The 12,841-nt window shown below is 42.4% G+C and overlaps 1 protein-coding gene across 4 annotated transcripts in view; it reads right to left on the bottom strand.

The window, feature by feature from the left end:
- CGNL1 (cingulin like 1) overlaps positions 1-12,841 on the bottom strand; it is a 137,309-nt gene that overhangs the window by 76,072 nt on the left and 48,396 nt on the right. For 3 of the 4 annotated variants that reach the window (XM_054041490.1, XM_054041492.1, XM_054041491.1), the window contains exons 4-8: positions 12,699-12,792; positions 8,464-8,565; positions 7,290-7,438; positions 6,536-6,671; positions 4,530-4,742 (exon numbers count right to left, since the gene is read on the bottom strand). In XM_054041490.1, coding sequence (XP_053897465.1) covers positions 4,530-4,742; positions 6,536-6,671; positions 7,290-7,438; positions 8,464-8,565; positions 12,699-12,792 — 694 coding nt within the window. The remainder of the gene's footprint in view (positions 1-4,529; positions 4,743-6,535; positions 6,672-7,289; positions 7,439-8,463; positions 8,566-12,698; positions 12,793-12,841) is intronic. The other variant, XM_054041493.1, reaches the window with a different exon arrangement.

Raw genomic sequence — 12,841 nt, 5'->3', positions numbered from 1 at the left:
TTAAAATAAGTAAGCAGACACTGCTACCCTACTGATAAAGATTTAAGGACCTGATGGCATTGTCAGACAGACATACAAGACACAAGCACTGGACTTACTTTCAGATAATATGCCTGCAACAAAACATACAGTAGGTTAAGAGAGCCTCAAAAAATAAATAAATTACACTCTATATTTTCACAGGGTGTTTACAGAAAGACTGATCCTATAATCTGGACCTTGTAGACTTTGTCTAATGACTTGCCAAGATCATTAAGTAGATTTTTACATGTGCAAAAACTTTGTTTCATGGTGATGCACTTTGGAGATTATGAAATTCTATTACAGAGTCATATGTTTTATGCTTTAAAGACTCAGAAAATAAATTAGTGCAGAATTTTTAGAAAAACATTCTCCAAAGGCAAGTTAACATGGATGCATCAATTACAATTGAAGATTGCACCTCTGGAATTGCTTTTTAAACCAAGCATTACATTATTCAACTTAAATAGAGACAGTGATCTCACAAGGTAGGCAGGAACTGGCCTGCTCAGTGCTTAGACTAGAGACACTTCTAAGGGACAGTAGGTTTTCAAGAAAGTGGTGATTGTGGCATTGTGAATCCACATGCAGCTGATTTCCCCCCAATGAAGTGTAAAATGCTACCGTAATTTCACAAAATAGTTGTCACCCACCCATTACCAAAAAGAATACTCAGTTAAAAAAAGACCCAAAAAAGGACTCTGTTTTTGTATTCTTTCTGTGTAAGATTGTAAACTCTTTGGAACAGGGATTATTGTCTTCTTCCGTGCCTCCTACTGCACTGAGCACACTGGTGGTGCTTAACAGTTAAAAACAACAAGGAAGGGGAACCCACTGGAGGTGCTGTCTTTGGAAAAGTGTCATAAAACTTACTTGACCTGCCAACATGTGATCATTAAAGTTTCCATCGGACTTTTCATAAGAGTAGCAATGTTGTCTTGTGCTGACCAAGTTCCAACTCAGATAATTACATGCTGCCTCCCTAAACTCCCACTGATATTGTTATCTATTGGGCAAAATTCTCCACCTTCTTCCCTAAACTGCTGTGTAGTGTTCTTTTGCACTACACTGCATTCCACAGCAGAGAGGACTGCATTTTAGAGGCTGGCAAAGGGATTCTTATTCCTTACTTCTACATCCCTGACCGTCATTAGAGAGATGCCATTAAATTAGTATGTGTAAAATGCTATTTACCCTTGGATGGAGAAGTACTATAGAAGTGCAGAAGTATTATTAAATGGAAAACCAGTGTCTTCTCTTTGTCTTATTGAGAGTCTGGGAGCATTTCACTGACAAGTGAAATAATGTTCTCTGTGGCAAGTGTGACTGTCAATCAGGGACACCAAAATGAAAACTAAAGCAATGATGGGACACAAAAGTCAGGGAGGAAGGTTGTTACAGGAAAGACAATGAAGATCTTAATATAGAAACCATGAAAGGAAACCTTAATTCAATACTTAAATATCATCACACCATGATTTACCAATGATCTGGGGCAAAACCAACCATCAAATCAGTAAGCATATGTACAGAGCTGCACATGTGACAGACATCTGCCTCTGGACTCCCATCAGATTACCCTATGTTCTAACCTGGTATGAAAGACATACAAGTGGTGTGCTAGTCATGCATACTGTAAGCAGGGGCGGCTCTATGTATTTTGTCGCCCCAAGCACGGCAGTCAGGCAGCTTTCGGCGGCATGCCTGCGGGAGGTCCGCCAGTCCCGCGCCTTTCGCGTACCTGCCGTCGAATTGCCGCTGAAATCGCGGGACCGGCGGACCTCCCGCAGGTATGCCGCCAAAGGCAGCCTGACTGCCGCCCTCACAGTGACCAGCAGGCCACCCCCCGCAGCTTGCCGCCCCAGGCACGCGCTGGTGCCTGGAGCCGCCCCTGACTGTAAGAGCTCAGTACTCTACCTGCCAATCCACTTGGTATCTCCAAGAGTGGAAACATTTCTATTGATCTAGGATTGCTACGAAGATCCCATCCTGTTTCCAGGGAAAACAGTTCCTTTTAGGGCTAGGACAAATTATAAACAACATTATTTAGTACAGGGAATGTGAGGCCAGGGATGCAACACGAAAACAAACAACCCTGTATGCACACTGAGGCCTATGTAGCCCCATGTACAAGATACCAGTATTCCTTCCTCCTATGTGTAAACTATTCCTACAGTATTTACACATCTGCTTGATTCATTACATACAATAGAATGACTCTTTTCAGCAGCCTTTAATGTAAACTTCCTGTATCCTATCCTACAATGTAAATCTGTCCATGCTCTAATAATGCAAACAACACTTAAACAGGTCAACACAATTTCTCTTATATAAACTATGCTTTTCATAGTAGATGGTTGTGTATCCACCACATAGTTGTGAGACTAATAAATTGAGTCATATATAAGATAATAGTAGTCAAGATATGGAAATGACCCATTACAGCAGAGTCTATCCCCCTCGAAAGGCAAGTTATAGTCTCCTGATAGATGATCTGTCAAATATACCACAACTGGTCTTAGTCAAATGTTCTTTGCATCTGGTTTTTGCTTGCTAATCATTTGAGGAATAAAAATGCTTGTAACCATTGTGATAAACTGTTTTAGTTAAATAACAGAAAATCACTGAAAGTAAAAAGACAGAGCAGGAGGTGCCCTTAGAGCAATGAAAATGAATTGAGTTTCACTTTTGTACATCAGATTAAACTATCAGAGTCTATGCCAGGCAAGTAAAGAATAGCTATTTATAAACTACCTCTTAGCCACAGCAACCCAGTTATAGAGCTGTTTCCCAGACTGCTTTATTGTTGTACCGAACAGACTACTCATTCATTTCCTGTCATTTGCAATTACAGCCCCATAACTGAAATACAGTAAATTACTATGGAGTACCTTTGAAAGATGGTTCATTGGGGTTCAGCTGTCACAACAATTATTGTATAATAAAAAAAATGATTTTAAGAGTTCCAGTTCTCTCTCTCTTTAAAAAAAAAAAAAAAAAAAAAAAAGACTAATTTACTTGAAGCAGCTCACTGTGAAGCAAATATCTCAATATAAGCATGCAGATAAAGGAAAATGACAAATTTGGTCAGCCAGACAAACTCAACAAGAGGTACTGCACTCTATAAATAAACTGATGTGTGTAAACATCTAAAATTCTCAGTTTTTAAACCATTCAGATAAATTGTACTTGTATCAAATAACAAATATACAATGCCTTTCACGTTTTCTATAAATGTCTTTTCCCCCTCACACTAGACATAAAACAGAGCCTTCTTTCAAAAGCCTAATTTTATTTTCATTTTTCAGTATATTTTGGTCCAGTAATATTAAGATACCCACAAGTCACCTAGTACCAACAGGTATGTGGATCAGATGAGTAGTTCAGAGCTAACCTGAGCATTTTTGATTGGGCCTGCAAAACTATTTTGCAATCCCTCCTCTCCCTAAACATAACTGATTCCTGTCTACTATGATCACAATACTATGCACAGGGCGGGTGGTACCATTTTGGGAAAGGTCAATGATATGTTTCATTTCAGAACTCCCAAACTTAATGGACACATTTGACATAAAATGAAAGAAGTGGATATCTGAGACACCACCAGCCTCCTGCCTTAAGAACAAAATTCAAATTTTATGAAAACACTTAGAAGAAGCGTACAAAGTCTCCCAGTTGCTTTGTAGTCTGATAAGCTTCTGGAAGGATCCCTCTGGAGAACAGCACCAGATTCACACTTCTCAGAAAGGCTCCTGGTCCTATCCAGAAAGACCACCTTATTATCATCTTTGGTGAGCAAGATGCATTTGACAATCTAAAGGCAACCCTCAGTGTTTCAGTCATGCCATTGGGTCTACCACATCTTTCTGTCAGACACTCTCTTTCACAGTCTACAGAGAAGCAAAATTAAGCAAGTGGTAAATAATTGTTTGACTTTGGGTCAGAATTTCATCTATTGTAAATCAACATAGCTCCACAGAAATTAGTGAAGTTACACTGATATGCACCAGCTCAGGGGTGGCCAACCTGAGCCTGAGAAGGAGACGGAATTTACCAATGTACATTGCCAAAGAGCCACAGTAATAGGTCAGCACCTCCCGCCCACTGGCAGCCCGCCGATCAGCGCCTCCCCCTCCCTCCCCACACCTCCGGATCAGCTGTTTCCTGGCACGCAGGAGGCTCCAGGACGGAGGGGGAGGAGCAAGGGCATGGCAGCTTCAGGGCCTGTGGCAGAGCCAGGGGTTGAGCAGTGAGCACCCCCCGGCACATTGGAAAGTTGGCGCCTGTAGCTCCAGCCCCGGAGTCGGTGCCTATACAAAGAGCCACATATTAACTTCTGAAGAGCCACATGTGGCTCCGGAGCCACAGGTTGGCCACCCCGATCTAGCTCAAAACTTTAACTATTTATTGTGCTGAGGTCAGAGCAGGATTTGAAAGCATATAATCCAAAAAGCCTGGCATAGGTTAATTTTTTCCTCACAAAGATGCATTGTCACCATTAAGCTCACCTTTCTTGCTTCTTCTAGAGCCTCTCTTAGATTCTGAAGTTCTTTGTCATGTTGTTCTTTAAGTTTATCTATCTCCAGGTCATGGTTAGATACTTCTTCTTTCAACGCTCCTTTTAGAGCGGTCAGTTCCCGTTCTCTTTTTCTCAATATTTCTTCTTGTTGTTCTTTTGTCATGAATATTTCTTGCAGATCCTGCTTCATTTGCATCAGCTCCTAAAAACATTTAGAAAACCCTCAAATTAAAACACCTCTTTTTTATCTGGTTCTAGCAAATGGATATTGGGAAGCGCATAATCAGTTTCTATACAACTATGGTGTTTCAGTTACAGGATATGATATAAAATATCTTCTCCTTGGTTCAGTTGTGTCATCTCAACTGGCTCTGCTGCTTCTCTTGCAGGCCTTGCTAATGTTCACACAGAGCACAGTAAATCTCCTAGATGTTTGTTGATGGTTGGGTACTGCTCTCCAGATCTCTTTTCTACTCCTCCTGCATGTTTTTGTTCTTACATATTTTTGTTACGGCCACCTCCGAAGTAACATTTTCATTTATTAATCTACATGCATATTTAAGCAACAATGTGCTTCTTACTTGCTTTGCTGTGGTCAGCTTTGCTTTATAGTCTTGTATTAAAAGAAATGTGCTCTAGTAGATAGAGCTTAACTCTATTCCTGGATCAGCCCCAGATTCACTGTAACTTTGGATGAGTCACACTTACCTTTTTATTCCATTCTGTATCCCTCATTACTCCAGTCTGTAAAACTGGGATAAGGCTTACCTGCATTGTAGGGATGATATGAGGCTTGAACCATTTTACAAATATGAATTAAGATCCTTCAATGAAGGTGCCACACTCATTCACTACAGCAGTGGTCTCCAAAGTGGGGTGCCAAAGAGGATCCTTGGGTGTGCATGGCAGGAGGAGCGCTTTTTTTTCTTTGTCCGAGCACCTTTTTTTTTTTTTTTTGCTTTGGCAAAAATGGTAGAGCTGGCGCAGCAGAGGGTGCGTGCTCAAAATTTTTTTTACTGATAGGGGTGAGCGATCAAAAAAGTTTGGAGACCACTGCACTACAGGGCTGAGGTGGGAGCCCAGACTGTAGGTGTTTCTCTGTTTTCTTTTCTATCAATGTAAAACTAGCTTATAAGCTGCATGCTAAAATCCTCAGAAAATAAAAGCCATGATGAAGGACATAATTGGCCTGAAAGATTACTGTGCTGTATCTGTCACACCACAGATTGCATGTGTGTTTTTCAAATCAGTTAAATGAAGGTTTCAGAGTAGCAGCCGTGTTAGTCTGTATCCGCAAAAAGAAGAACAGGAGTACTTGTGGCACCTTAGAGACTAACAAATTTATTAGAGCATAAGCTTTCGTGAACTACAGCCCACTTCTTCGGATGCATATAGAATGGAACATATATTGAGGAGATATATATACACACATACACCTGTTTATGCTCTCTGTATGTGTGTATATATATCTCCTCAATATATGTTCCATTCTATATGCATCCGAAGAAGTGGGCTGTAGTCCACGAAAGCTTATGCTCTAATAAATTTGTTAGTCTCTAAGGTGCCACAAGTACTCCTGTTCTTCTTTTTGTAGTTAAATGAAGGATATCTTTAGCTCCCAGGAGTTTTACTCAAGCCATTTTCTGCTCATCAGAGTCTTTTCTATTGAGAACTCTAGCAGATTTGTTTGGACGATTTTTAAAACTGCAACAAAATACTTTACATGGAAGTTACTATGTTTTCTTAGTCTGCTGTGTCTCAGTAGTGTACTTTCATGTCCTATAAAGAGAGCACTGACCACAAGTTGAAAGATAAACACCAAAGCAGTTCATATCTCATTCCAGAGTCCTCTATATAAAGGGGAAGCCAGTATCTACTAGCTGACAATCTTTAACATTAGATACTTGTTTCCACAACTCCCATTCAATGGGACATAGATACAACTGTTCAGGATATCCTCATGCACACTATTCTTGAGCTTTTTTTATTACTAACCTCTATCAAAACCTCTTTCTCTCCATCCACAGCATGCTTTGCATTATCCAATTCATCATGCATTTCAGAGAGCTGGTCTTCAAGGTCCCTGATTTCAGTCTGGTGTTGTTCCCGCTCCATCTTCACTTGAAAAAGTCTCATCAAGGGGGGAAAGAAATGTTTAGGTTTATAGTGGTGTTAAATTGTTTTTCAGGTACCATAAAACTCTGCTCCCACTCTCCCAGCCTGGGATGGGATCAAATGAGGCAATAATAGTGGAAGCTGTGCAGGGCATATTGGTCATCCCCCCCACAAAGGAGGAGAATGAGACTTTGTCTTCACTCCAATGGAAAAATGGGATATTCTCTTATGCAGCAAATATGCACATGTGGAATACTGAACTTTATTTTAGACTTAATGTTTTTCATTGATAACATTGTTGGCTGTAGTGCTCATGCATTTCTGTGTTTTAAAAAACCTACCTGTACTGGATGACCATGCAGTATAAGTACAACCCGCATTAAAACTAATATTAAATTTTTTTTAAAATCTTAGTTTTGCCTCAAATACCCCCAGATAGTCAGTTTTGAGGTAGTAGTTTAAACACTTCAGGTAATAATAAAAATAGCATTACTTGCAATTGTATTGGATTAGTGTCTTCTAAGCATAAACTTGGGGGGTGGGGGCAGAAGGTGGGAGGGAGTGATAGATAAATTTAATCTGCAGTATTTAATAGAGGAACAAACTCCACAAAGGTTTTCTACAAGAAACTCACTCCTCTAAGTTTTGCCTGAGTTCCTTCTCACTTTCTCCTAGACGCTTTTTTAAGGCATCTTTTTCTTGTACACTTTTGTCAAGTTGCTGTTGTAGATCTTTCAGAGTTGCTCTTGTAGTGTCTCTCTCTTCTTTGGCATTTTGCTGATTCTAAATTGTACACATTGAAAGTATTAAGCTGAGGTAAAATGCTAACAACAAAATTAAAGGCCTTGTTTTTAAAGGTATGAAAAGATTCACTCTCAATACTTCATTCTTTTTCAATTACAATATTAAACTACTTAGACTATGAAATCTCATAACAAGACCTGTATTGGAGAAGATAAGCATGGCTTCTGGACTCTTATTAGAAATATGAAAAGGAAAGGCATCTCAGTATTAGCCAGTCAGTCTCCACTACACTGATCGCTATCACAGACTTAAAGCACACTATAATCTATTACAGCTAAATTGCCTCCATAGTCTCTTCAGTGCTTTTTAGCACTTAATCATTTCAAGTTCCAGATTGAAAACGAACGCTATACCTGTTTTATCAGTAACTACATGAATTAATACAGTATATCTCCTATGCCAAACATGTCTCACCATAGTTACAAAGATTTTTTTAAAGCTTTAGTTTTGCAGCTATTTAAGAAAGTTTCACTTATGTAATTCTCCATCATGGCATCCAAGGGCTATGTGAAGCAAACAATGGGGAGCGATTATTTTTAGAAAAGCACACTCTTTAAAAAAAGAAGAATCTTCCATATAAGCAAAAGTGTAACTATATGATGCAAAATGATCACACTTGTCTGATATATTAAGCACTTATGCAAATTCCACTCACTAATGTGAGAATATTAGCATGATTTACCGTATATTTACTGATATATAAATAATGATTTTTTTAAAATGTAGGAATTATGAGAAACCCACAGAATCTTCTAAGTCTTGAGCTCATAACCCCAGCAATATTCTCTTCACATAAAAGTTCCAAAATTCAAAGCCCCATATTACGTAAGCACACAAAGCATTCACAGTCATTAGTTTAGGGACAGAATGCTTACTGGGAAGTTTAGCATAAATCTTACATAAAAGAAAATGTTAGCTTTATCAGGTTGATTGTCACTTGTTTAGAACATCACATTTGCAATAGTACTTCTATTCTTTATAATGTAAGTAACAAAATATAATACCCTAATTTCTAGATCCAGCTTTTTCTGTAGCTCTGCAACCTTGCTCGTTAGCTCTGTTTTTTGTTCCAGCAATGCTTTGACTTCAGTTGAAGAATTAGAAACCTACAAATAAACAGAGATGTTTAATCCTAAAAGTCCAAGATATTATTTTTTTGATTTCCTTTTAAAACTTAAATTAAACCACTGACAGAACTAATAAAAAACATAGTGATAATTTGTTTTTTATAATTGGCTGATGTGATTAGGTCCTATGATGATGTCACTTGAATAGATATGTGGACAGAGTTGGCATCGGGCTTTGTTACAAGGATAGGTTCCTGGGTCAGTGTTTTTGTTCAGTGATGTGTGGTTGCTGGTGAGTATTTGCTTTAGGTTGGGGGGTTGTCTGTAAGCGAGGACAGGTCTGTCTCCCAAGATCTGTGAGAGTGAGGGATCATCTTTCAGGATAGGTTGTAGATCTTTGATGATGCGCTGATTCCCTATAATCATCATAGGACCTAATCACATCAGCCATACCATCAGGGGTGCATTCACCTGCACATCCACCAATGTGATGTATGCCATCATGTGCCAGGAATGCCCCTCTGCCATGTACATTGGCCAAACCGGACAGTCTCTACGCAAAAGAATTAATGGACACAAATCTGACATCAGGAATCATAATACTCAAAAACCAGTGGGAGAACACTTTAACCTGTCTGGTCATTCAATGACAGACCTGCGGGTGGCTATCTTACAACAGAAAAACTTCAAAAACAGACTCCAACGGGAGACTGCTGAGCTGGAATTGATATGCAAACTAGATACAATCAATTTAGGATTGAATAAGGACTGGGAATGGCTGAGCCATTACAAACATTGAATCTATCTCCCCTTGTAAGTATTCTCACACTTCTTATCAAACTGTCTGTACTGGGCTAGCTTGATTATCACTTCAAAAGTTTTTTTTCACTTACTTAATTGGCCTCTCAGTGTTGGTAAGACAACTCCCACCAGTTCATGCTCTCTGTATGTGTGTATATATATCTCCTCAATATATGTTCCATTCTATATGCATCCGAAGAAGTGGGCTGTAGCCCACGAAAGCTTATGCTCTAATATATTTGTTAGTCTCTAAGGTGCCACAAGTACTCCTGTTCTTTTTGTGGATACAGACTAACACGGCTGCTACTCTGAAAGATGTAATTCTTATTCAACTCCTTGCAGCTTGCTCAAGGCATATTTCCAGTAGCATTGAAAACATCTCAAAAGAACTAGGTGTGTGTTGTATAGCTCTAAAAAACTAAAACCCAATGAACAACAATTGAATAAACCACTAATACGTCAGGCAAAATTCCACTCTCAGATTACTTTGTGCACCTTTGACAGACATCAATGGGAGTTGAGTATATGGCTCTGAGGGCAGATTTTGGACAGATACTTTTTATAATTATTCACTTGTGTTTTATATTTTCAATCTGATTCCCTATAATCTAAAATAAAATAAATTGATAAGGTACTTCAAATTCAGTCCTCTGATCAATAACATGGTAACAAATAGGCTTTTTTCAGGTTTCTTTTAGAATTAAAAAAACACAACTGATATCTTGGCAGGTAATAGTAACATTTATTTTTTGAATATGCAAACTGTCAAATTATGTTACTGCACTATTGCTTTTAAACAACATCCTAGACAAATTCTATATTTAAAACACACACAGCAGAAACAGCAATTCATGCCATTGTAATGAGAGGAGATTCAGCATTCTTTTCAACAGCAATAAACAACAACCTTTCCTTTAACACAATCACCTTTCAATGCATATGAGACATCAGCAGGAATTACTTTTAAGAGTTCACACAAGTCTCCTCTCTCTCCCACCATATAGACACAACCACTGGAAAATACCTTCAGTATATCACAAACACCCACCCACAGCATGGCCAGATTAACCTTTTAAACATATTTGTGGGCCCCCAGGTAGGCAATGGAGCATGGCATGGGGACGTTAGTTCCAGAGCGAGGGGCTGGCCAGAGGCAATGGGCATGGCATGGACACCATTTACAAACCGGCAGTTGCCAGACACACAGTGGCCCCCCTTCTCCTCGGGGGCAGGCCCATGCTGCGCCACACAGCACCCACGGCCAGCACCGGAACACCCCCGCCTCCCGATTCCCTCTGGCCAGAGCCCCCCTGGATCCACTATGCCAAATACCTCCCCCAACCTCCCCACAAATGCACAGCATCCTGCACAACACACCCTTGCCCAGCGCCCCTCTGCCCACAGCCCTACCACCAGCCCCATCCTTAGGATTTATGGGGCCCTATGCAGTATTATTAAACTGGTGCCCCTATGCCCAACTTGGGGCACAGCCACCACTCCCGCCCGTGGACCCCCAGAAGAATCCCCACCCAATGCTAACACACACTGAGCTTCATACGCAGCAGACACTGCGGCAGCCTGGGCTCACAGCCCGGGGGGAGGGACGAGGCACCTGCCCCGCCCAGGCTCCCTCAGGACCCACTTGCCTGGAGGGGCCCAGCCAAGCCCCACATTGTCATTCCCCGCCACCTGGCTGAGACTGGCCAGGCTTCTGCACCAGTCCCAGGCGGCTCAGCTCTGGGGAGACAGGTGGGGCCCCACAGATGGTGGGAAACAGAGACTGCTCGGAGCCGGAGGTGCACTGGGGTCCAGACAGGGGACAGAGAGGAACAAGGGGGTGGGGCCACGGGGCAGAGAGGAGCCCTCGGCCTGAGGAGCAAGTGATGGGCAGTGGGGAGCCAGCAGGCTGGCGGGGTCTCGGGATGCTGTGCAAGCGGAGCATGCCCCTTCTGAGCATGGGCCACTGGTGCCATTGTAAACCCAGCACTGACCCACAGAGGTATTGACAACATAACCTTCAGACAGTAGTGAGGTATCCTAATGTTACTAGGGTTGCCAACCCTCCCGGTTTCACTGGGAGTCTCCCAGAATCACACCCTATATCCCAGAGGCTACTGAAGCCAAACCAGGAGATATTAGGCACTGAAAATTCAGAGGCACCATGGAGCTAAGGCAGGCTCCCTACATGCCCTGGCTCCGCACCGCTACCGAAAGTGGCTGGCATGTTCCTGCAGTCCCGGGGGAAGTGGACAGGCAGCTCCACACACAGCCCCCGCCCCCAGTGCCGACTCTGCAGCTCCCAGTGACCGGGAACTGCGGCTAATGGGAGCTGTGGGGACAGTGCTTGTGGGCGCTGGCAGCACATGGAGCTGCCTGACCCCATCCCTGGGGCCGCAGTGATGTGCCAGCCGCTTCTGAGAGTGGTGTGGGGCCAGGGCAGGCAGGGAGCCTGCCTTAACCCTGCTGCATCGCTGCCCGAGGTAAGCACCTCCCAGCCCGAGCCTGCACCCCTCATCCTCTCCCGCACCCCAACCTCCAGCCCGGAGCCCCCTCCCCACACCCAAACTCCCTCCCAGAGCCCGCACTCCTCACCCTCTCCCACGCCCCAATCCCCTGCCCAAACCCTGAGCCCCCTCCATCACCCAAACTCCCTCTCAGAGCTTGAACCCCACACCCCCTCCTGCACCCCAACCCTCTGCCCCAGGCTCAGCCCGGAGCCCCCTCCAACACTCTGAAACCCTTGGCCCCACCCCCCAGCCCACACCCCCTCCTCTACCCCAACCCCCTGCCCCAGCCTGGTGAAAGTGAGTGAGGGTTGGGAAAGCAAGTGATTGCGGGGGGGGGGGGGGGGAGAAGAGATGGAGTGAGTGGGGTGTGGCCTCAGAGAAGAGGTGGGGCAGGGCCTCAGGGAAGGGGCAGGGCAAGGGTGTTTGGGTTTGTGTGATTAGACAGTCGGCAACCCTAGTTACTCCTTAATTTGGGTCTCCGACACACAACTGCAAAATGTACTTAGAGATGTCCTACATGGCAGATTCCTCTACTCTTACATTTAAAAATGTATGTAAACTTTCACAAAGACCCCAGTCCAGCAAATTACTTAAGCACGTGCTTAACCTTAAGCACAAGTAGTCCCACTGAAGTCAATGAAGATATTCACATGCTTAAAGTGCTTTGCTGGATCAGGGCCATAGTATACAAATCCAACTTGTAGCTTTTTTTGCATCTTTTCAAACTCATCTACTGTGTGTATTACGCACACCCTAGTCTCCTTTTACAAACCATGTAAACGGTTTTAGACAATGATACGCAGTTCTGTACTTTACTATTTTATAGCTATGAAACACACAAACAAAAGTGATTTGATTATTTACTTGTGCACTTCCAGCAGCTCTTGACTTTAAAGTCTGGATCTTCTCAAAAACCAAGTTGACCTTCCTCTTTGTGGCATCATCATTATCAGTGCTTCTGAAACATGGACACAATGTAAGTAAACAATGCAATGATTTAGGACACC

Source organism: Malaclemys terrapin, chromosome 10, assembly GCF_027887155.1.
Source record: "Malaclemys terrapin pileata isolate rMalTer1 chromosome 10, rMalTer1.hap1, whole genome shotgun sequence".
NCBI classification, from domain to species: domain Eukaryota; kingdom Metazoa; phylum Chordata; order Testudines; family Emydidae; genus Malaclemys; species Malaclemys terrapin.
This window is presented reverse-complemented; position numbering and strand designations above follow the sequence as displayed.